At 40.1% G+C, this 25,924-nt stretch overlaps 1 protein-coding gene across 7 annotated transcripts in view; it reads right to left on the bottom strand.

The window, feature by feature from the left end:
* The window catches only part of DAB1 (DAB adaptor protein 1), a 964,054-nt gene that overhangs the window by 152,239 nt on the left and 785,891 nt on the right, over positions 1–25,924 (bottom strand). For all 7 annotated transcript variants that reach the window (XM_078670000.1, XM_078670038.1, XM_078670055.1 and 4 more), the window contains exon 5: positions 25,553–25,684. In XM_078670000.1, coding sequence (XP_078526126.1) covers positions 25,553–25,684 — 132 coding nt within the window. The remainder of the gene's footprint in view (positions 1–25,552; positions 25,685–25,924) is intronic.

The raw sequence follows: 25,924 nt of genomic DNA, 5'->3' as shown, positions 1-25,924 counted from the left end.
TTCAGAAAGTACCATAGTACCGAGTCGGCCCTCACTGTGGTCGTTAATAATATACGCTCCAAGGTCGATCGGGAACAGACCACTTTACTGGTCCTATTAGACCTGACAGCAACTTTCGATACCCTGTCTCCCCTTATTTCAACAGCTCGTCTTAGGCAGATAGGGGTAGAAGGCCCAGCGCTGAGCCTGCTTTCCTCCTTCCTCAATCAGAGGGAACAGAGGGTCAAGTTGGGAGAGTTCCTGTCCCCCGCTAAACCTGTGCAGTGTGGGGTGCCACAAGGGTCGGCTTTAAGTCCCACTATTTTTAACATATATGTTGCCCCACTTGCCAGGTTAGTAAGATCTTTTGGGATGGAGGTGGTGTCATACGCCGATGACACCCAAATTATGATCTCTCTCTCCCACTCTGTGAGTACCTCCGCTCTCAGCTTCAGGAACTGCATGGAGGCAGTCTCACAGTGGATGATTCTGAACTCACTGAAGCTGAACGGAGAGAAAACCGAAGTCTTGATCTTTGGTGGAGACCAGGATGCCTGGTCGAGCGACTGGTGGCCCCCTTCCCTTGGAGTGTGTCCACGACCCACAAAATCCGCGCGGAATTTGGGTGTCATGATTGACATCGCACTTGGTATGACTCAGCAGGTAAATAGAACGGTTTCCACCTGCTGGGGCGTTATTAAGATCCTGAGGAAAATTACTCACTATCTTTCCCTGAAAGACCGCAAACGGACTGTGGTGGCCTTAGTTATATCCCGGTTAGACTACTGTAACACGCTCTACTCGGGTATCAACAGAGGCCTGATACAACGCTTGCTGGTGGTTCAAAACGCGGCAGCTAGGTTCATACTTGATGTCCCCAGCCGCTCGTCTGTCACTGTAGCCAGGAAGAGTCTGCACTGGCTCCCGATCCAGGCAAAGATCTCCTGAACACCCGGCAATCAGTAAGGAGGAGTGGGAGAATGAATCCCAAAATGACCCGGTGTTAATGGAACTGGGGAAGTTGATTGAGGAAGGGTGGCCAGAACATGACAGTGAGTTAGCTGAAAACCTTAAACCTTATTGGACAGTGAGAAACGAATTATCCAACATGAATGGTCAGATATGGAGAGGGAACAAAGTCATTCCTCCGGGTGGCATGAAAGATAGGATCATAGTGTTAGCACATGAGGGTCATCCGGGAAGAAGCATGACGAAGAGTAAGGTCAGACAACACTATTGGTTCCCTAGGATGGATGGGTTGGTGGAAAGCATGGTAAAAGACCGTGAAGCGTGTGGTAGAAGTGACAAATCCAAAGTGATACATAAGGCTCCACTCATTCCAGTAGAAGTACCGAGTAAACCATGGGACAAGTTGGGAATTTACATAATAGTTTCCATGAACGTACTTAATACCAACCAGAGATTTATGTTTGTAATTATAGATTACCACTCGCATTGGATCAGCACCAAGTTTGTCCCCACAATAACTACACCAGACTTGATAGAATTTTTGAAGGAGGTGTTTGCTACTGAAGGTATTCCGAGCACTCTGGTGACAGATAATGGCGTTCAATTTACGTCAGACACAATGAAAAAGTTCTTGTCAGAGTTAGCCATCTCACATATAAGAACACCTTTCTACTGTCCCAAAGCAAATGGTATGGTGGAAAGGGCAAACAGGATGTTGAAGAACTCAATTCAAATGGCTGTTTCTATGCATGAACCGATAGAGGAAGCTATTAGGAAAACACTATGGTCATATCATTCCTCTCCAATGCTGTGACAGGAGTATCCCTGTTCGTATCCCTCAAAGGGAGGAATCCGGGGTCTAAGCTCAACCCCAACTGGTTGAATGGAGGTAGTCCGGTGTGGGTGGACAGGAAGTCTGTAAGAGACAAGGTGGAACAACATCAAGTGGATTACAAAACCAGGTACGACCAGAAATGTGGCACCACTAGCAGGAAGTTCCAGGTTGGACAATGGGTGGTAGTCAAAAGACCAGTGATTGGACCTGCAAAAGTGTCATCTTTCTCCAAACCTGCAAGAATACAGAGAGTGAACAATAACTCACTGGTGCTGCAAGATGGGAGCACATGGAGCATAGACAGTGTAAGTGCCTGCCCCGATGTGTGTGTTCCAATGGCCAATGGCGAGGAAAACCAGGATGTTAATTTGCCGGACATTCAAGAGACCAGAGGAACCAGGGTGCGCCAGCCTCCAAGTTGGCAAAAAGACTATGTAACTTAAGGCTGCTTAGCATCTTCTCCTTCCCCAGAGGACTGTTCCTAAACTGTTGTTATTTCCTGTACAGAGGGAGATGTGTTGTAATCTCCTTTTACTATTAATCTAAAATGGTATGTTCCATCACCCCTCCCTTTTTCGTGTGTTATCAGACCGATGGAATGTTAGTGAGGGGTCTGAGATAGAACGTTGGTGTGAGGCGGGCGGAGTGCGAGAGACCAAGACGTGAATAAACCAGCTCTTCCACATCGAGTGCTTGCTGTGTTTAATTCTAACACCATGCCTTGTCCACGAGGCACTATTTGGAGAAAGCTCTGAAGGTATACGATCTCTGCTGGTTCCTTACACTCCCAGCAGAAACCTACATTCCTCCAGCAAGAATCTCCTAACCGTCCCTCGGGTTTGTAGAGTCAGGTGGGGAGGAATGGCTTTTTCTGTTCTGGCCCCTAAGTTGCGGAACACCCTACAACCGGAACTAAAAGCACAACCCGATATCGGACCTTTTAGGAAAGCATTAAAAATCTGGCTTTTTGCAGAGGCGTATCTGTAAGCTGGTTCTCGGCCCACATATCATGTTTTCATTTCTGGTAGGCGCCTTGATGCCTACGGGCTAAGTCTGCGCAATATAAGACTGCATTCATACATTCATTCATTCTCCTGACTAAACTCATGTGCCATGTAAACATCTATGGTCTATTACAAATAAAATGCCTGTAATGTTACTATTAGTCCAGTTACTCACCCAACATCCCTTTCTGTGACTCCATCAACACTAATGAAGTCCCTCCCTTCCCAGCAGCTAATTGAGGCCAGGTGCTCGATCACTCATTTGGCTGAAAGGGCTTTAGCCCCTGCCCTCATGTTCGATAGCCAGGGCTGAAGATGCATTGGCGTCTGTCCCAGGGAAAGTCTGGGAAAAGTATGCCTCTAGAAAAAAGAGCTGGAATAAACATTTATTTTCTATGCTTCTTTGCTTATTTTGCTGCTGCAATGTCCTCAATGAAGGTAATGTGGGTCACAGGTGATTCACAATTTCTAGGACATAAGCCTCACAGCGGGGGTTCAAATTGCGCAAGGCAGTGTTGTTTACTCGTCACCAAATTGTCTTGATTTGCAATTGCATTTATATAGTGCTTGCTACTCATGTGAGGGGTAATAAGCGCTAAATGAATCCTAAAAAGGGGAGAAAGAGCTTTTCGTTTTTTAAATTTAGTGACCATAGACTGTCCAGACTTTTCTGCCAATAACATCTTCCAAGGGGGTGGCATGGAAGTAGTGGGAGGGGAGGGTTTTTTTGTTTTGGTTCTAAAGAGTTCAAGCACTGGCTAAAACATGCCAACATGCAAAATGATGTTGGCAAAATAGGGATGGAGTGAGTGAAGAGCAAAGAAGTTCAGTGGGTAAAATTTTTCTCGTGCCTGTCGTTTTTATTTGTGGAGTTTTATATAGAGCAAATCATGCCCAAAGCCATCAGGGTGCTTTACCTGAGCACCAGATTGCATTACACAAAATCACATTTGTTTTGCCACGAGGAGATTGGGTGATGTGTCCAAGTTCGCAGGTTTTAAATTGATGCTGGGATTCAAATATTGTTGCCACTTCCAAAGTCGGCAGCTCAGGTCGTTCGCCCATATTTTGTCATTTATTATTGCCGTCATTGGCTGCAAGTGATCTTTGAAAGTGGCAGGGTGTAATAATGCCCAGAAGTTCATCCCACTTTTTTCAAAATTTGCCTCATTCAGACTCACTTCCTCACACATTTATCCCCAGATTAGCAAATATTTTGTGCTGGGTTTGAAGAACAAAAGTAATGCAAAACAGCGTAAAATGTTTTTTTTTTTACTTTTCATAGCAAAACCTATTTTGCATTGGTAAATTGCCTCAAAGTAATGCATTTATTTTTTTAAGTAAAAGTAACACAAAACATTGCAAATCACTGTTTTATGTTATTCTGCATCAAGGGGGTGTTCCTTGGGTAGTACAAGGGTGTTCCAGTGGGTTGTGATGCAAAACCCTATCTACTAGCAATAGTAGATAATGTTTTGTGCCAACACATAATTGCTACTTGAAAGGAGGCATTAAAAATGAGAAATGCTTTTATTTCTCCTACCCTTTCCCATTTTGCGTGTGTACTGAACTGTACAGCATACATTTGAGCTAGGAAAAGTTTGAATTTTAGTCATAGCATACTATTTTGTACTGAAAGGGCAAATCCTATGCTAGACTTTTGCAGACACTATTGTGTAACAGTGTATGCATGGCACTCTGCAGCCTAATTGTGCACAAGCACTAAAGAGAGAGAGAGCAGGATAGTGCCATATCTTTGTAGTTATGGTGCTATCCTGCTCTCTCCCTCTCATATGACGCTGCTCTGTGTTGTGTGAACGTTTTGATATTCTGAGCCTTAGTCTCTTCCCCTCACTTACTCTAACTCACATTCTCTCACAGGATCATTCCCACTTATACTCTCTTCCACTCACTGTTACACAAACATACTCATACTCACTGGTTCTCATTCTCACTTACTAACACAATTACACACACTCTCTCACTCTGGACCCTGTTGCAACTGCACCTGCTGCACCATGGATAGCTACACCCACGACTCACTTCCACTTCCACTCCCTATCACAACCCCCAATCAATCACTTGTTCTAACATGCTCATACTACTTCACTCACCCTCTAGTACTCACCTTCAGCTATTCATTCATACTCCCAAACTCTGCCTCCCTCTTCCATTTTCATTGACACTCTCAAACACATACACACACACTTTCACTCAATCCCAATATGGCAGCAGCAAAGCAGGAATCTGGGGCTTGGCATTGGAAGCTGCAAGCTATGATTCCAACTAGGGGCAGACGGAGCTGCAAAAGAAGTATTGAAAATGGCATGACCTACCTCTATACCTATCCCAGCTTCTTGACAGGCCTGGATACACAGTCCTAAAAGAAGCTAGGATAGTGCTGGGGATCCTGCTCCACCTGCACTGTGTGGCTTTTCATTGGCTTTAGGGATGCACTGATGTGTGCACTGACAGCCCCATCTTAGCAGATATACTGTGCTGCCGGAGGCATGCTCAATGTGTCTGCTAAATACAAAGGATAGTACCCGTGTGAGTGGATCGTAGTTGAACTACACCCCTTACTTCTGCAATCCAGACATCCCTGTACAGAGTGCCGTATTCTGATGCAACACTCTATAGCTAGATCATGCCTCAGAACCCTCAGAACATCTGTGTTTTGATCTCTCACAGTTTACCTTCCAGAAGTCATGTCCTTTAGGATAGTCCCATAATGTACATACCAAATTACATACGTTTTGTCCTATTCACATGACATAACAGTTCTACACAGGTGACTTTTTACCCAGTAGCTTACTTCTGTCTTTTCGACGACAGGCTCTTGGTACCCTATCTTAATCCCTGTACCTGACGTACATAAACATGTCCTCAGGCACAGTAGAATTTTCTGTATAATGGGCACCTCTCTTTTTTCATCCATGGCCAACAGCCAGCTATGCAGGAGTGTTTTTGTTTAGAAAAGGATTAGCAAGGGATTGGTGAATGTTTTCAAAACATATTGATTCAAGAAGAAACCCTGAAGTAACCACTTTAGTATAAAAGACCCTCACTCCCCCTTACAGAAATTCCTTCCAGGCTGGACCGAGACTCTGCAGGCTGATCCTTCAACAGGCAGAGACCTGACATCCCTTGCGGGGTGCCCTCCTCGATGCAGACATGGGGTCCTTCATTCAGAACCATCAGGTGAGGGGTTAGCACTTCCCCAGGGGATTCTTGGCTCCATTAGGATATATCCTAGCACTTAACATACATAGGCTTCACCTACATATCTAGGCTAAGTACAATTAGGTAGGCTACACCCGTAGGAGTACGCCAATGTTATTGTTTTATATAATCTGATTTTATTCATCTTTGTAGCACTACAGTAGAAATGTATCTGCAATTTACGGTATTGGTGCTAGCGATCACATTTGTCTGTTTCTGCCTTTTGATTGTCGCAGCAAATATGTTTCATACTAGACTGACGCTTGGCCAATAAATAATTATTGAAACCGTTCCAGTCGTCATTCTATTTGTATTCTGAGAAGAGTAAGCACAAGTGACTGAGCGAAATATACCATATTGTTTTGTCATGTTCAGTGGTTGCCAGAAACTACATACACCATTGTAGAACACAAGGGGATGGTAGTGTCACCATAGAGCTTGCTGGTCTAATGGCTGACTCATCCTGTGGGGGTGTCCAGAGTCTGTCTGCACACGAAGCCCTCCGTTTATGTCATCCAAAACCATGTTCAGTAGTTGCCTGAAACTACATACACCACTGTAGAATACAGGGGGGTGGTAGTGTCACTGTGGAGCTAGCAGATCTAATGGCTGACTCATCCTGTGGGGGAGTTCTGAGTCTGTCTGCACAGCAAGCCCTCAGTTAGGTCATCCAAAATGCGCAGGTCTTGGGGGGTTCCTGGGAACTACACAACACCCTTACATGCTTCTTATCCTTTGAGTTTGGTGGACAGACATATAATAGATTGAAGAGGCAGATCTGAATGACACTGTGGCACCTGGTATTTCTCCCACCAAATCTTGGCAATAGGTTATAGGCTGAACACTTAGAAGTTCTTGAGCAGAGAAAAGTAGATTCTATTGCATACAGAGACAGTGAAGCTCTGCCATAAACACACCTCATCATCTTCAAGAGCTAGCACAGATATAGCGCATTCATAGATAGTGGAGAAGGCACATAAACAAAAAGTGTCCACTTGTGACTGTCCTACCGATGGGAAAGTCAGTGCTATCAGAGAAAACAACTTGTCTTCTTAAAATGACCCTCACTCAAAAAAAGTCCCATGGTGGCATGCTTCATCCTCGGGTTCTTCCCCCCCCCGTTGGGGGAGCACTTTGTTGGGTGTTGACTATGTGGGGTTGGGAGTGGAAGGGTCATAAGGAAGAATTAATATTATTAAAAAGTACCAGGCTATTTGGATGATAATATTTATTAAGTCCTTTAGCTGGTACTACTAAAAACAGGGTCGTGGAGATTTACACTATGATGGGTGTTATTGTCTCCAGGTCAACATGTTTCAAGCCTAAGCCTAGGCATTTTATCAGGACCAGATATATAGATCCCAAATAGGGTTCTATGAGGGCGAGGGTTATTTTAAGAAAAAAATCATTTTCTCTGATAGCACTGACTATCCAATCGATAGGACAGTCACAAGTGGACTCTTTTTGTTTATCTACATTTGACAGGAGGCTGAGTCAACATTGTACCTTACCTCTCCCACCCCCTTTTGGGTTATTTTTTTTATATAGTGGCGAACCCATGAACAAAGAGCAGAGACTGTATCTCCATAGGCAATTTCTTTCATCGAGCTGGAGCATAGTTCCTGCATACATAGCCCTGCGGCCCTGGGTAGACAGAGCTGAGTTCATCCAAGTATGCAACGGAGCTCCATTGCAGACAGTGCTGAGCACCTGTGCAGACATAGACTGATGTGAGCAAGATCACAAGCAGAGCTGAGCTCTTTCAGCATTCATTCCTATAGGGTAAAAACCCTGGTTCTGCGGGGAGAGAGAAAACAGGACCAGCTAATATTTTGTGGGCGTATCACACTTCGTTCATCTAGGTTAATCTTCCACATGGCCTGTTTCTGATAGGGACTGAGGAGGAGAAGTTGGGAGGGAGGATGACAGTGAGAGGGAAGGGAATGAAATAAGTGATTGAAGAGAGTGTGAGAACATGGATAGAATGGTGAGAAAGAGAGGAGAAAGAAATGAGAGGAGAGTCTGACTGAGATGGAAAAGAACAGAGATTGAGTGTGAAAGGAGAGACATCAGAGTGGGGGGCATATGAACAACACCACAACAATGATGCTAAGGCGAGCTGTATGTTATGATATGTTAAGGGTATTTGTGGAGTGTGCAGCTCATCCCAGAGAGTATCCAGGTGATGAGAAAGCAGGAGGAATGCTTATGTCAGCTGTTATTGGGCCTTGCCCAGGTGAAGAGACATGTTTTCAGTCTCTTTCATAGCACAGATACTGAGGAGGCAGCTCTTATGTGTAGGAGCGGGTCATTCCAGGCTTACGGCACAAGGTAGAGGCAAAGATGATTGCTTCCTCTAGTTCTTTGTATGTGGGGGATGTGTATAAGCAGGAGTCTGGCTGAGCAGAGGTATCTGGTCATTGTATTGAAGTGGATGCAGCTATTGAGGTAGGTGGGATAGAGTTTCTACAGAAATTTGTATCTGTGTGTGATCAGTTTTAAGAGTGTGGGTAAGTGAATGGGGAGCCAGTGGAGGTCTTTGAAGGGTGGAGGATGTGAACGTGGGGAAAAGCCCGAGTGTGATTCTGGCCATTGCGTTTTGTATGGTCTGAAGTCTTCTAGCAGTTGGACAGTCATTCTGACAGAATGCATTGCAGTAGTCCAACTTGCTGGTGATGAGGGCCTGGGTTACCATTCTTTATGTGTTGCCTGGGAGACATTTGAATATTTAATTGATTATTTTGAGTGTTTGGAAGCAGGAAAGGCTGACAACACTGACTAAAGCAAACTTTGCAACATATTTCACCCATTCCTTGTGCTCCCTTCATCAGATCTCTGCCTTTCACTGTATCAATGGGCAGTGCTGGTGCTTGCTCTGAATGTTACCTATATCGATCTGCAAAGAAACATTTAGGTCACCAGCTGACATTCCATTTCGCAAACTAAGCACAGGGTTGGAGTGAAGATGCTGCACATGTGAAAGATTCACTTGGAAGCTATGTTTTAAAAATGTAAAAGGTGGTCTCTTCATGTGGAACATCAAATATAAACCCTTCAGACACTGAAGGAGTTTGTGTTTTTACACATTCACTTCCCTGGCTTGGTTGATGCCGGTCAAACCCCAAAGTAAGTGAATGGAAGAGTAAAACATGAAGCTTGGGAGGGCAGCTCAACTTCAAGGGTGCAATAGGAGGGATTTCTTGCAGGATCCTCTGTTATTGCATATGCTCTAATCATTAATATTTGGCTTGGTGGCACCACAAACAAATTAGAAGGACTCATATCACGGTGTCCTCAAATCATGGTGTCCTCACTGGACAAAGTTTCTGCATACTCACCTATACTGCTAGCTGCACCTTCCATCTTCCTGTAAAAGAGCACTAGACATCTGTTCAGGTGCAGGAACATGAGCTCTGCACTGACTGAGGGTGCTGGCACTGTGCACTGGCTGGAACTACTGGAGACCTTTGGGAGTGGTGCAGCAGGGTTATGACCAAGCACACACTTTCCCACATGCATGGGCCTACTCACATGTTTTCCTCTGGCTATCTCAGTCTAATCCTGCAGAAGTGTCTTGTAATGTTGATGCCCACCATAACAATAATAAATGTATTTTTTGCATTCCTTCAGTTCCTTCTCTAATATGGCTACTTCCCATGATGAATTTCTGTTGCAGCATGCACATATTTAAATCTGTGCACCTTTGTGCAACTTTCTTTCATTTGCAGAGAAAGAAACAGTGACTGAGTACAAGTTTGACTTATATCATGTGGGCATGCCCAAACATTCAGAATCTGTGGGAGGAAATTGAGAAATACCTCAGATGTACAATAGACCGCCAAATCTAACTTAATGAATCTATAGCAATTCTGGGCTGCTCTTCTGCCATCTCTATGCATGACGAAAGTTTATTCATTGCAGCTTTAATAGCAAGATCTTTAATTCTGCAACTTTGGAAAACAGACAAAGTACCTACTTTCAATGCATGGAGAGTAAAACTGTCTAAAATACAAGGGATGGAAAAGAAATATGCATTAGGATCAGGAGCAGTGAGAAAATATTAGAAGTACTGGAGTGTGTTTGAATCTTAGGTTTTTTTGGTATCTCTGTGCACTTTACTTAAACAAGATCTTGATCATAATCTTTGAAAGGTCTAGTTATTTTTATGTATCTATTTGACTTAGCACTTTGCACTTTAATGAAAATGATCTTCTTTTTGACCATAGGAACTGTGATTGCACTATCGAGTACTTTTAAATTTGTATTCAAATAGTGTTTTTGATAACTTTTGCACTCTACAGTTATGCCAATTGTTGTGCCCCCAAATATGCTGGAACTTTACATGAGATTCCTACATGTCTTATATTTATGTCTATGAACTCTCAATAAAAAGATTCAAAAAATAAAAAGTTTGACCTAATTGTAAGTGTGTACTTTTATAAGGAAATTCATTAGTAAATTGGGAACTGGCTGTATTGAGATAATTTACGATATTGCCTCATTTCTCTCACAGCTGTGCTTAGTCCTTTTAAAGAAGCATTGCAGGGCCAAAAAACTAAAAATACAGATTGATCAGCCATTGGAACACCACCTTAGATAACAGAAATACCACATTAAGAATGATACTCATCCCCAACATGATCGCTCCTCCACACAGATAGGTACAATGGAGATTATTAGAAGTCATTACATTTTCGAGTAAAAATGTTTTGGTGCTGTCATTGCATATAACCCAGTGGTATCAAACCCATGTATTTTTAGGAAACCGTGGAAAATACAGATTTTGTCGACATAATAGTAGCCCCCAAACCACTGCGCAGAGGATTTGCATTGTCCAGGCTATTAGGTTTATGCAGCTTGGAGGACCAAGGTTATCTTGATATTATGCAGCAAGAAATGCAAATTATGTGGCACTTTGTCGGCTGGCATTATTTTCATCGGTTTGACACAACAATTTTGGTGAAATCTGCATATTTTGTAAATTATGTGGCAAATTCAGTAAATCCATTGCCAACTGTTTTAACAAAAATGTATTTGTGAAAGGTAAAGAAATGCTTAACATTTAAATCCAGCCAATGCCAATTGTTATAGCCACTTTGAATAAACATCTTGTAATATATAAAAAAAATACATAAAAGGTACCTTGTAATTTCCATCTCGAGCTTCTGGTGACATTTACAAACAACAGGGCCAAAGATATCACCAGAACCCCTCAAAGATAGTGTTGGACCAGATTGCACAGTTATGCATGCTGTGTGTACGTACTTAACTTTAAACCATTGTGTATATGCAAATGAATAAACCTCAACCTTAAATAAGAGACAACTCAATTAGGAGCTACGCAAATATAATACATACATACCAAAATAATTTTCATTCGTCTACCACTAGACAGAATGAGGAATGGGGCCTAGTGGCTATGTTTAAATATTAACAGAATATGAGTGTTCACAAAGAGTGGTGAAATTGAATGTTTTAAGCTTTTATATAAAGTTCTATTACATCAACTAAGGAAGGAGAAGTGGTCCGGGGGCTAAGCTGTCAATCCGAGGACCTTGGTTTGAATCCAGCTTGGCATTGTCAAGAAAGTTTCCAGTTAGGGACATCACTTAATAACAATGTGCCTAAAATTTAAATGTGTGAGATACTAGTGTGTGCATGTGTGTGAGTGTGTGTGTTTGCATAACAAAACGATTTAAGCCACCACTTGATGAATATAATTTTGCATCATTTTCCAACGCCTCCCATAATGTGCAATGTTCTGTTTCTCATGGGCTAGGTCCATGCTTTAGAAATACCAACATGTGCATGCTTGTACATTGTTAACTGGTACCCAGCTGTGGATTCCTCTTTCTTTTGAGCTGTTAATGAGCCCCCCTCATTTTGTCACAGTCAGATAGAAGCCTTCCACAATTTTCTTTTTCATGGTTTAATCTTCACACCTCAAACCTACTTCTACATTTCTGTGGTGCACTTTCTTTGGCCTATTGGGAGATTTGCCCCACACACAACTTCTTGCTCCATGGAAACATTTTATCATTATGCAGTTCATGCTACTTTTGATCAGAAACAACACCTTTCAAGTAAGCATTCAGTGCTTTGTTTTTTGTGTGTCAGACATGCACAGGGCTCGCTTTGTACCAATCATCTTGCAGACATCAAAGGCTTACAGGCCTGACGAACATTCTCTGAGCTCCAGCACTGCTTGGTGTTTCAGGGGAATGCATTAGAGAACACAAAATATATGTGCTGAAGCAGGAAACTGTCAGGCACCTATGGCTTTTCTATGCATTAGCACATCAAATCAAATCAAAACGACTCCCGAATGTGTATTGTAATACTGTCTCTGCTAGTAGTGTGCTAAATGGTAGCCCCACCGCCACAGTATAGTACTAGCCCCCCAAATGTAAAGTTCAGCTCGGATGTATGACGTTACAACGCATACTTTTACTCCGCGTACCATTACAACGCGGTATTTACAACGAATACCGTTACAACGCATAGCGCTTTGGGGTGCTGGATAGTGGTAAGTATAATTTACTATTCTAACTCCAGTCCCCGTGGACCCTAGGGAAGGTGTTGGATAGTAAATTAAACTTACCTCTTATCCTAGAGCGCCCCCCAGCGCAATGCGTTGTAATGCCATGCGTTGTAATGCCCGCGTTGTAATGGTAGTGCGGAGTAAAAGTTGCGTCGTAACGGGTGTATACCGTTCAGCTCCGGTTGAGCCCCTGATTAATGCTATTGTTGACACCAGTCTTTCTGCACAGCCACAAATGCCCACAAGTAGGTGAGAGATTGTAATCATTGGTCTCAAAAGCCAAGCTGTTGATTGTGGAAGGGAAGCACCTGAACAAAAAAACTATTATTTTATCTGGAAGTCTACAATCATCGCACCAGAATTGAATGCCTCTGCTATGTCAATAAATACAATTGCTAAATACCTGACAACAATTTCTCAGGTACTCATCATTAAATTTACATTTCATCACAGTTAAAATCCGATAACAGAAAAGCACTCAAAATAAATTGCACATGAAATCCAAAGAATGTGTTTGAAAACGTCTTTTAACTGTTGAAGGATCTGTCCATTTTAAAAGCACAATATCATTATTTCATATACAAGCTAACCAGGCATAGCCAAAGTCACAGATGTCCTATTTCTGAAGTGTCCCATTGTTTCTAATTATAGACAGCTGGATATGTGAGCTGATTCTGCCGCATACTTGGAAATCAATGTGGCAATGTGTATTGCACCAGGAATAGCAGCTTTGAGGGGTTTTCATTAAATATTTCTAAACATAAAATAGCCTGCCAGATATTCTGAAATAAATGATTGAATCTTCAAATAATTTAAACACTAATAATTTGATTAGTTAGAGGTACGTTGGACCATTTCACTGATTCAATTCACACTTTTGTTGGTATCTTCAAATAATTTGTATTATGTATATTTTGTAAAAATGCTTTGTTTTTCAAATAAATGTTTCCTTCAAGTAAAATTGTGCATTCATGCAACATTTTAATAAAAATGTGTAACTCCATGTTGTCTTTTTAAGCTTTTTATGGCTGACCTATCTCATCATTTACATAATGTCAATGCACATTCACCAATCCTTGCAGGCCAAAGTATAAAATATTTGCAGTATGCAGACAATACCATTCTACTAAGTCACACGCAGATAGGGCTGCAAAAGATTGATAGAGTCATTTGATCGATATATATTAGATAATAGTTTAACAAATAAATACCAAAAAAACAAAAATTATGATAATAAGTTTAACAAAATCAGATAAGACATTATGGAAAATGAAGTATAAATCTATTAAAACCGTAAAGCAGTATAAATACTTAGGAGTTAATGGATAGGATGACTTTCAAACCACATTTTGATTACTTAAAGGCCAAAGCAACTTCATTGTCTTTTGCCTTTAGAGCATTGCGTGATAAACTTTCATGCCCAAGTTACTAGCACTTATTAAAAGTAATGAATGCAAAACTTATCTCCGTGCTTCATATGGCTCAATAGCGTTACGAGGTAAAGATAGCCAACTGTTGGATAAATTACAAATAAACGTTTTTACGTCAATTTTTAGGATTTCAAAAAATGTTGGACACGCTACAGTTAGATTGGAATTTGTTTTGGTAAACCAAACATCGGTAAGGCAAGCTGCATTTTTAGAATGTCTATTTGCACTCTATTTATCGAACCATGAGTCCCTTGCAAATATGTGTTGCCAAGAAATGAATAATAAGGAGTATACTAGACCATGGAGTTTATATTTAACCGAAAGTTTGAATACTTTTAGCTCCTACCTTTTGATGATATGATTGGAAATAAAACCATTTTAAAACAGATTTTAAATCAATCAACTAAATTGGTATCATATATATTAGATCAGGAGCTGACTGTAAAAAAAAGCAAGCGTGGTCAGTTTTTAATTTGTATAATAAAATTGAACCCCAATCCTATCTAACCTCTTATTTGAACCTGGCGGTAATGGATATATTGCTTAAGCCTAGGTTTGGCCACTATCCAACAAAAGATGGGATACCTAGATAGATACAAGTTTGGCAATCACAAAAGTGTAGATTATGTGGTTATACTAATGAAACGTTATTGCACATTGTATGTATGCCCTAAATTGCGTAAAGGAAGATTAACATTTTAAAAATCAATGTTCAAGAAGCAAGGGGTGAGATCGTGTCGCCAAGTGATAATACTGCGCCTTCAAGGGAGTATTATTAATTTAACAGTTAACTTTGTCAAACTCATCCTCATAGCTGAGAAAAAACTGACTCAGGATGATGTTGTGGTCATGCAAAAGGAATAGAAAGTGGCTATGATACCAACTATTTTGTTTTTTTCCTATACTGCCAATGTAACTGGATAAATTCCATATAGTATTTTATGTTCAAGGTAATCTTAAGAAGCACGGATGCACTTTATTTTTTAAGCATATAGCTGAATCAAATATGTGTTTACTTATGCATTGCTTCCTTTACGGGGCTGTGTAAATACCAGAGAGGGGACTCAAAGATTATTTGTATGGATGGTTTTACTACTATGTATGGTGATTAATAATGAAATGTAATGTTTATATTATGTTATGAATGAAATATTGTTCTATGATATTCTATGTATTCCCAACGGTTATAAGGGTATGTTAACACCTCCTCCTTATCATTAAGGAACGTAAAAAAAATTAACTGTTTTATGAACTGTGTTGTTTATTTAATGCTTTTAGTTAATTGGACAATAAAGAATTGTACTTGATTGGTGTACCTCCAAGTTGGTTCCAATAATTCATTAAAACCAGAAAAGAAATAGATGGATGTGCAAACAATGAACATTTTGTTGTACTAAATATTGTCTTTAAAAACTCACTGCTTTAAAAGTATAAAATTATTTTATAAACCGATATCACAGTCAACTATATTTCAAACGTTTATTCCTTTCTTTGAGTTGGTCTTCTAGAAACTGCCACAGATTATGATGTTGTTCTGAATCGGTATTCATTGACAATATTCAACAAAGATATGAGGTTTTCAAAAAATTGCTGGGAATTTGTAATTGTGTTTCTAAACTCATATAAACAAAAGTAAATGTAATTGTTCATTAACATATACTAATTAATAACAAGCTTTGAAAATAACAATTAATAAACAAAGGGACTATGATTATTTTCCATCTATTCCAGCTCTCCTGGCCACTACCGAGTACCTCCGGACGGTCCTAGATGCCGGTCAAAGTGCTGCGCTGATTCTTCTTGATCTCAGCGCAGCCTTTGACACGGTGTCCCATGACATCCTTCTTGATCGTCTGGAGACATTCGGAGTATCCGGCCTGGCTCTAAGGTGGTTCCATTCTTTCCTTAAAGACAGATCCTTCCGGGTCTCAGCACCCCCTTTTCCATCTAAATCTCATCCTATTGCACAGGGAGTTCCACAGGGCTCTGCGTTGAGCCCATCTCTTTTTAATCTTTATGTGCAACCTCTTGCAACAGTGGCTAAAGAGTGGGGTCTGGCACTGGTGTCGTACGCCGACGACACACAGTTGGTCATTACTCTAACGGAAGGCCCGTCCATCTCGGCTTCTAGATTCAAAAATAGTCTCTCTGTAGTAGCCCAATGGCTGACGGACAACTGTTTACAGCTTAATGCTGGAAAAACAGAAGTGCTACTCCTTGGTAAGAACACCAGCCATTGGAATGAGCACTGGTGGCCGTCTTCCTTAGGCACCATACCACCTCCCAAATCCCTAGTTAAAAATCTAGGAGTGTGGATGGATGCCTCACTTAACTATCAGACCCACACCAAAAAAGTCGCCGGCACGTGCATCGGCTTACTGAGAAATCTCAGCCATATACTGGGCTTTTTTGATGCCAAAGTCCGCCAGCTTATCATACAAGCAACCATCCTCTCGCGTCTAGACTACGCCAATGTTCTCCTCTTAGGTGCTAACAAAGGAGAGATAGCACGGCTGAACGTGTACAAAACTCCGCGGCGAGAGCCTTGGTCGGCCTTCCACGCAGATGCTCGGCCAGAGCTACCATTCGCAAACTACATTGGCTACCTGTTGACTCTAGAATTAAATTCAAAACCCTCATCATGACTTTTAAAATCCTTAAATTTGACAGTCCCACACTGCTGCGACCCCTTCTCACCCCTTATGTCCCATCGCGCAATCTGCGATCTTCTAATCAACATCTTTTATGCGTTCCTCGCACAAAACTCTGCCGCATGGGCGGCCGCTCCTTTAGGGTTCTGGGAGCCAAGTTATGGAACGAACTACCTCTTAACATTCGCTCTCTAGAAAGCTTATCTGCCTTCCGAAAAGCTACCAAAACTCACCTATTCCCTTCCCCGTAACTCCCCTCACCTCTGCGCCTCTAGGTTAGGTCTGTGACTTCAGCGCCGGGACGCCTCATTGCTGGGGCAGCTGTTTTGCGCTTTACCAAAATAAAGAATATTGATTTTCTCAATTCATCCAATTTCAGATGCAGCTTATGTAAATGTGTAGTTCTATATTAACAGTATTCGTAAAAAAGAAAGATTATTAGCAATTAATGTGAAAATAAGAATGAAGTTATGAAGACATCAGTTTGTAACCAGTGTACTATTTCAAACTGAAGGAAATGTGATCTTTCAAATAGCATTTGGTTAACGTTGACTTTATATCAGTTTATTGTGCTGTGAAGAGATAGTGAAGGTAGGGCATATAAACATGTAGAATATTAGCCAGCATTCCATTTTTCAAGTTTCAAAAATATTTTCCTGAATATCCAGAATATGTATATATATTATTACATACATAAATATAGGCAATCAAAAGCCTTTCAACAACACACTGATTTGTAATATTTAATAAATGTATTTTAGGGAATAATATTCAAGTATTGAAACCATTCCAGGTCAGTGTATCTATCCATTTCTAATATGTGGCTAAAAACAATGGGGCTTATGCATAAGGTCACAGAGAAATATGAGAAAATTAATTTATACTTCAAACTTACTTTACTTGTCAGTGTATGCGTTTTATAAAGAATAGGCTAATTTACATACATGCCTTGAGTATGTCAATGAACTACACAGTCCCTGTCACAAGTGAGGAGCAGAGGACGGACGTGTTTATGGCTAGTGAACTAAAAAGAATTGTTCTATTTGGTTTTTTTGGCATGTAACTCCATGTGGTAAGTGCAGGAAAATATGACTGTTGATTACGATAAATGGAAAGTAAAGACTTTCATGTATTTTTCCACAGCTACAAAAGGGGAGTTTTTATGGAGGGGACAATAGCTTTGGAAGTCTTCGTTTGAGCTGATGATTAAGTTTGATATTATGCTGATTTGCCAAAATAAACATTTTCTTTTAAAAATACACCCATGTCATTTTTCTTTCCATAAATAAATGTTAAAATATAGACAAGAACTATAAAAGTTAATTGAGAAATCATAAGTTAATTAACCATACATTAGAAATTAATTGCAATTGTCTAAGTCTGCAGGCTGCTGATTTGCACTTTGGAAAACAGGCACACAACATGTTGATTAACACCATTTAACCCCCTAAGAACAATTTTCAAAACATACATACATTATTTCCACAGGCACCTCCTGAAATGATTTCAAAACTTAGATTCGTATTTATGTTGCTGATTTAAGCTTAAGAAAACAACCACTTAGCAAACTGGTTCATTCTAACTACTAGTACTAAATCACCAGCATAAAGTGCGTAAATGGTCTATCTGTCTGGAATGCAATAATAACCCTTCAACCCCTAAATATTGTATTTTATATAATAGCATCCGTTCCTGCTCCTACTTGTTTTTAAAAGTAACCGATCCAAAGTGCTATGCGCAAGCACATTTCATCAGTCTTTGAGCAACCAATCCTCAATATAAAGTGCAAAGATATTATGCTATGCTATATAAATTACTAAAGCGCAAACAGATATGTCAAGGCGCTATCTCTGTTAAGTGGGCATAGGACTTGTTCTTAGTTGGAGAAAAGCTATGTTTTTAAACCCTTGCTAAAGGATAGCAGGTTTGGCCTTTTTCTAATGTGAGTAGGAAATTGGTTCCATTCTTTTGAAGTGGAGGTCACAAAACTTCTTTTTCCCTAGTTGGTCCATTTGACCCTGGGAACCACACGTGTTATGCCATCTGAGGAGTGCATGATTCTCCTAGGATATACAAATTGAAGTATTGTTTCAGAAAATCACGGCCTACACCATGGAGACAGTAATATGCAAGACAGAGGACTTTAAACCTTTTTTGATGCCTGATAGGGAGCCAATGTAACTTTTTGATGGCTTGAGAAGCAGAATTGAATTTGAGAATTGGAGCCAGTAATCAGCCACATTCTGCAGGACTTGTAGCTTGCTAGGTTGTTGACATTGCATATTTAGGTACAAGCCATTGCAGTAGTCTATATTTGATAGTACTAATGCTGTTACCATCGTAGTTTGGGTATCCAACAGGATGAAAAGGAAAGATGAAGTGCAAAGGTGATCTTTAACCTAGAAGAATATCACCTAGTTCTTAAGTGCATCAATTGAACAATTACAGATTAAAATCTGTAGTCTAAGTACTATCATCAGTTACTTGCTATTGGTGTCCTTAAGTCTTGAGAAAATTGTCTCAAAGTATTGGCCTAGTTCATGGCATAGTTCAATTATGAAATTTGAAAATATTGTGTTAAGCAATGCAATAAAAGTCCTTCTACACATGACTCTAAAGAATGGGAGCAGCAGACTAACTCTACTATAAATGCTGGGCAGAAAACTAGAAGATGACACAATGACCATACGCCCCTTGTACAAAATAGCCAATTTCCGCGATTCCCTGATAGATACAGTAAGGCACTATTTGGAGACTTGCACTTTAGAAACTGTTGCATTTGTCCTAACCTCAATCTCATCATCCAGTTTCTAGTGTCCCTTGCCTATATATCCTTTAGCTAATGATGTGTTTTTCATGCCCCCCGGTTCAAATAAATGTGTAAGATGGGCCTTTGACCATAATTCATGTAGTCACATAGAATATATGAGACCTTGATGAGGTGTTTAATTATTTCCTTACTAACAGCATTTGGCCATATAACAGTATCCATTGTCTCCTTTGGATCCACACTGCTTAGGAATTGATCAGCAATAGATTTTCAGCCTGAACGAAAGAATTTAATATGAACCTAACAGTGCCCTCAGCTGCTACCTCCATTCTCCCTCTAATAGTTTGAAAATCTTTGGAAATATGTATACTTGATATTTATAAGCTCCAACTCATGTCAAATCGCTGCATTATCTGATCTGCTAGAGAGACCTAACCATGACTTCCAAATGTTTGTTTCTATTACTTCCAGCCATTTAATTTCTTTCTTTACCAACATTTTAGAGCCACAGAGGATCACATGTGTGATTTTTCAAGTTATTTGCCTCTCATAAAATCGCCACAGAATCATTACCTAGCTCCTTCTCCAATCTGGCCAGTGCTGCAGCCACCTATTTACTCTTAGACTCCTGTGCCTTAAGGTGCGAGGTAAAAATTAACATTTCAACTAAAAGTCATGCCTAAGTATTTATACTCTGAAACAAACTTGACCAGTTGGTCTTTTAACCATCAACTGTGCATATGTGTTTTATACTTTTTTGAAGTAAAACACATAGATTTTGTTTCTGCCATGTTAATTACCAAATCGTTCTCTGTGGAATACCATGCAAAGGTCTTCACTGATCCTAAACAGCCCTCTCCCCCAGTAAGACATTTACCTGTCTGATAATATCATTTAGTCTGTACAATGTGGTAATATATTCTACCTAGCTTCCTTCTCTTATTGACTAGCTGTGATCTTTTTCCTTGCACTCTTGTATTGCCAACCAGGTTCCAAAAGGTTAGGGAAATGTTTTCTTTCAGACAGTAAGAATTTCCATCCATTTATTTTCTATTTCAAGCCAGATAAATCTTCTTAGCTCTTTTCGTAATATCTTTCGACCTAATTTTATAGGTACTGTTTTTCCCATTAATTCAAATCTTGAGACTTCCCTTATGTTCTTATTAAACTTTGCTTTTGCTTTGTCATAGTCTGATTTCCTAACTGAAGAGACACAACTCCCCTGTAATTTAACAGAATTTTTTTCTATATTCTTTAGCGCCGCACTAAGGGGCCGATTATGATGGCGGACGGACCTGAGTCCGTCCGCCACCATAGAGTAGGAGGGACCGTCCGCAGGGGCAGCGGCGGTCCCTCCATACAAATTAAGATGTGACCGCCAGGGTGGCGGTCACATCCTGTATTAATAACATTGCGGCGGGTGCTGCTTCAACCAGCACCCACCGCAATGTTAAAAATGCATGCATTACATTTACATGCACAAAGCACCAGGCACTGCGCGGTGCCTGCCGCTTTGTGCATGCAAATGTTGGGGGGTACCATAGGTACCCCCCATGTGCACTCCCCACCCCCCGACACCCTGAGGGCCCGCAACGGGCCCCCAAAAGCCAAAGTCCACATGCTTTTCCACGGCGGAAAAGCCGCCGCGGAGAAGAATGTCTCCGTGCAAATCCTAATATGGCTGACGGTGTCTTGCAGACACCGTCACCAAATAGCCCTCCCCACCCCGCGGATCAGCCGCAGACGGACCTGCCGTCCGCCGCTGGTCCAACCGCAATCCCACCGCCATCCTAATCTGGCGGTGGGTGTTCTATGTGGCTGCGGCGGTGAATCCGCATACTCCGAGCCGGCGGCGGCTTCCGCGGGCCCGGAGTATGCGGATTCACCGCAATCATAATGAGGCCCTATATTTGTATAGAATCTCCTCAGGAGAAATTAACCCATAACCATTCAATAACCCCACCTTTCTGGCCCTATGTTCCCTTTAGCTGTCCAGGTGACCCATATTGAGTTCTTAAACTGGATCTGATTACTGTTAGCTCATATTTCTCAATTACACACATCATACCTGAGGTTTAATTGTAGGTGTTAATGGTCGCTGCCCTCCTTATCCCCCACCAATAGATCTATTACCCTAGAAACATTTCCTGCAGATAGAAGCACATAATCCATCAGTGAAGTACTAATTCCATTATCAAATGTACTTTGGGCTAGACAACCACTGAAAGTCCTACCATTCCCAACGGTCAAGTTAAGTCTCTTTAAAGGTAAACTAAATGTCCTTCCCAGTTAAGTATTCTTCACTTCCTCAAAACTGTTGGGATGCACTGAAATCTATCCACCTTGGACAACTCACCATCTTCGTTAACTGATAGTGGTATTTTAAAGTTAAAATCCTCAAAAAGCAATATGGGTACAGCTGGATAACTATATCCTAAATCCTTAATTAAATATATTAATTTACCATATTGTCGATCTGTCTCCTTATTCGGTGGCAAGTACACATTTACTATAATAAGCATTTTACTACAGGGATTGTCCTATCTCCTAATTGCTGCTTTGCTATTAGCCACTACTGTTGTTATACAATCATTTGTCGCCTATGTTTTTTGGCAAGCAACTATTGTGCATCTCTTTTCATTCAATTTATTTTTGAGATATTGTTTCTCCTCATCCCTGCTATAATACAAGTCAGAGAACGCCAGTACCGTGATTCATCAGGAAAAACTTGCTTTCACTGCTGATGTGGTGGAATTAATGAATGCTGTCACCCACCTCCAATCTTGCTGCTTAGTCCCCTCATTGTATTTCACATAAGCTTCTGAGACTATCTTACGACCTGCATCTGATGCAAGTATGTTTAACCTTTCTATGTCAATCCCTGGCTGGTAGGTGATTATCTATTCCCCCAATTGTTGATTTTGCCAATAGTCAATGATTCACCCCGGACTATGTTCTGCTGACCATTCCCCACTTTCTTCATACAAATCAAATCCCCATTGTCTCATACCATCAATAGCTTTCAAAATGAGTTCTAATACCACTCTCAAATGGAAATACTATGGCATGGCCGTTCTAAGTCATCTGCCTTATCACATAGTATAGACACTTGTTACATATCTTTTGGACAAATTTTTGATAATGAGAGAAAGGAGCTAAAAACTGTCAAGATCTTGATCTAGATCATAAAAAGGTTAGGGGTTCAATCAGCAAAAATATACGCTATGCTTAGCGATAATGTTTCTTCCTCTCTAGCGTTAATTTCATATTTCTTGTACTTACTTTAACTCTAAACAAGTTAGTTTGGACATCATTACTTCCCCATGTGATCGAAGTGGGCTATGTTCTTCTCCCGAATCTGAGCTCATATGGCTTATTTATTGACTATTTCAAGCATGTAAACCTGCTTATCTATTTCCACTATATACTGTTACTAGAATGGCAACTTCCTTTTCATTCTCTGTGCCTAGTAGAGTACCCTGCAATATCAAATTAGATGGTGCTAAGTTATCTAAACTACCCCTCCAAAGCTACATCTTGCTGACTGGATGTAATTTCTAATTGATGGATGACCCCAATCCTACTTCATCTACACGGCATGAAAACGCCTTTTGGCTTTCTTTGTTATCCTCCTATTCTTTTTTTTCTTCCTCCTTCCACAAGCTTTCCTAGATATATTTATGTGAAAAATAGGAAAAACATTTGCATTAGTTGCCCTCCCACTTTCTTCCATTTTTCCTGTCTTTATACATGCATCAATGTGTGTGCCATTTGTTGGGTTAATCTCCCCTCCTTCTTCCAGCATTACTTCATTATTCCCCTGCCTGGAGTTTGCTTCTGGGGTTAGTTTTGTGTCAAACTGGGTGTATATATCAAGATTCATTTTGTTGTTTTGTAAATTACCAGAAAAGTTCAAGTTTCAGTATTACAGACGTAATATAGATATTATGGTCTGAATCATTCAGCTTTGTAGAAAAAATCAACAAAATATTCTACTGCTGTTTGCTTCATCTTTAGATAAAAAATCCTTGCTACCCCAGTTTGATATATGAGAAATTACAGAATTGGCATCTGTTCTTAATTTTGTGGTGCAACTAATTAATTATCCAACGCAAAAAAAAAACACATTTTGTATTTGCCATGCTGAGCTAAAGCCTAGAAGTTGTACAACAATTATGAAATGTAGAAATCACGGAGAGGGAAATAACAAATATTTTAGGGAATGGTGGCAGCTTAGAAGGAAATCTACAAAAAAAGCAACATAATAAAAAGTGCAATGCACATTTGTTATACATGAGTCACACAGCTGTCCATTGACATAAAAAATGCTATCAAGAAAATGTATATTCAGTGCAATTATGTCTCAGCAGTTACAGTATTTTATTACCCGCAAATAGCATTTGGCAAGAAAATAAAGAAGAAAAAGGAAACCTTCAGCCACCTAAATGCCTGTGTCACTGGTGATGGTTTATAAATAACAAGTCTTTCCGTTGTGTTATGAATTTTACTCTTTTTAATTGTGAGAAAAATAAACAAATATCACCTCCTAACCAATATTTCAAATCGCAGGCAGCTACAATAATTCAGTTTCACTTAAAGCTGTTGAACCAGCAATTTTAAAAGGCAGATAGAACATAAATCAGCGTTTAACTGGGCACCCAAAGTTCAAGCAACATAAATAAATGGTATCTGAAGATAACACAGAAAACAAATTAAATTAAAGACGCTTTCCACCAGATTTGTCAATGAAGAAAAATGAACTACTTTTAAATGGATGTCAACAATGTGCATGGTCTTGTGCTGTTACTCAAAGTGAATGGAACCAATAGGAAAAGTAGACTGACCCAGTGCTGCATGCTGTATGCGGTGGTTGGTGGTAGCAAAATGTGAATGGCAATTTGACAGTCCAATGGGAAAAACCCAATCTCTAAATAGGTACATCATGTAGGAACGTTCTAGAAAACTACAATTTTGACAAAACAGCTGAAGCTTTCTCTAAACCCAGGCCAGACAAAGAAAAAGTCAATTAAAAACTCTGCAGATAGCTCCACATAAACATCATTTACTTTACTTGCAAGTGTTGAACTAAATTATTTGAATGGTTCAGGATATTATATTACACAATAAACACAACCAAACCATACCATATCACTTATTGAATGATGGTGCATGGGACCCTACAATTACAGATGGAAAGCTGTTAATAAAGGGGATATTTTTATCATAGAGTTCTGAGTGACATCATAAATGACTTGAAATTGATTCATGTTGCGTATCAAGTATCTCTTGATGAAATACATATTTTTTGTTAACAGTCACTCATCTATGATTCTATGACTGCCCAAAAAATTAGCAATCTGCATTATCTTATAGAACAATGTAGTATTACTGCCAATAAAAACAGGCACAAATCTGATTTTTGCATTATCCTTCCACTGTGTTCTTTTTTAATTTAGCCTATTAAGACCATGTCCTTCCCTTGGACTATCTCATAAGAATGGCCAATTTAGGTGTAGATCTTATACACACACAGACATGCATGCATGTATGGCCCTACCTACTCATATTTATGCATATGAAGAGCACTTCAATTATTTCCTTTCTTGAGCAAGAGACAGTTATCGTGTGCTTCCTATAGACATTTGTAGTAGTAGTAAGAAGGTTTAGGAGCATATTCTCTATTCATTAATTAGGCTCAAGTTGTTTGTCTCTCTCTTTCTTGCTCACACACACACACACACACCCACATGCACACACACAGAAAGCCATCCTTCTGACCCCGCAGAAAACATAGCATTATTTTGTTTGCATGTGCATGCAATTCTTAGTATCAGCTTGTCAAAAAAACTGATTGTAACATAGTGAAGGGGTCTTTCAAAATGGGCACACATGCACTAGTCTTAAAACTGAGACATTAAATTAATTTTACATAACCTACTGAACAGACAGCAGGCGATCATGCATTTTCACAAATACAGACAAATTTGAGATAAAAGTTTTTACACAGCAGTAAGCAGGGAAATGGGCAACAAAAGAGATATATCACTTTTTCAAATTTCAAAGTAATGCCACCCCTATAATATTAACTTGTAATACAACACAGAATGATGAATATAGATCCTGCACAAATTGTTCATCTATAGGTACTCACTGCTTGAGCTGTTTTTATTGCCACAAATCTATGGTTTCCTTCTTTTCCACAGACATATCCAAAGGCTCTGTGGTCCGTGATATCCTTGGCAATGTAAGAAATTTCATGAACTGCATGATGATTTTGTAATGCCTGAAATAAAAAAAACATTGTTCAAAACTTTTTTGTTTAATTACATCTGTGTCTACATTTATCGGCCTATCAATAAGGGAGAATTGCGCACATGGAGTTTATGATTCTTTCATAGTGTATCAAGATACATTTTCACTTTGAAAAGAGCAAATGAAGGTTAATTTATGTTCCTTTCTTTAAAAATGTAAGTCTTTCATGATAAAGGCAGCAGCATAGGACACAATTGTCCTACACCAGTCC

This window comes from Lissotriton helveticus, chromosome 1_2, assembly GCF_964261635.1.
Source record: "Lissotriton helveticus chromosome 1_2, aLisHel1.1, whole genome shotgun sequence".
Taxonomy (NCBI): domain Eukaryota; kingdom Metazoa; phylum Chordata; class Amphibia; order Caudata; family Salamandridae; genus Lissotriton; species Lissotriton helveticus.
Note: the sequence above shows the minus strand (reverse complement) of the source record. Positions and strands in the feature narration are given on the sequence as shown.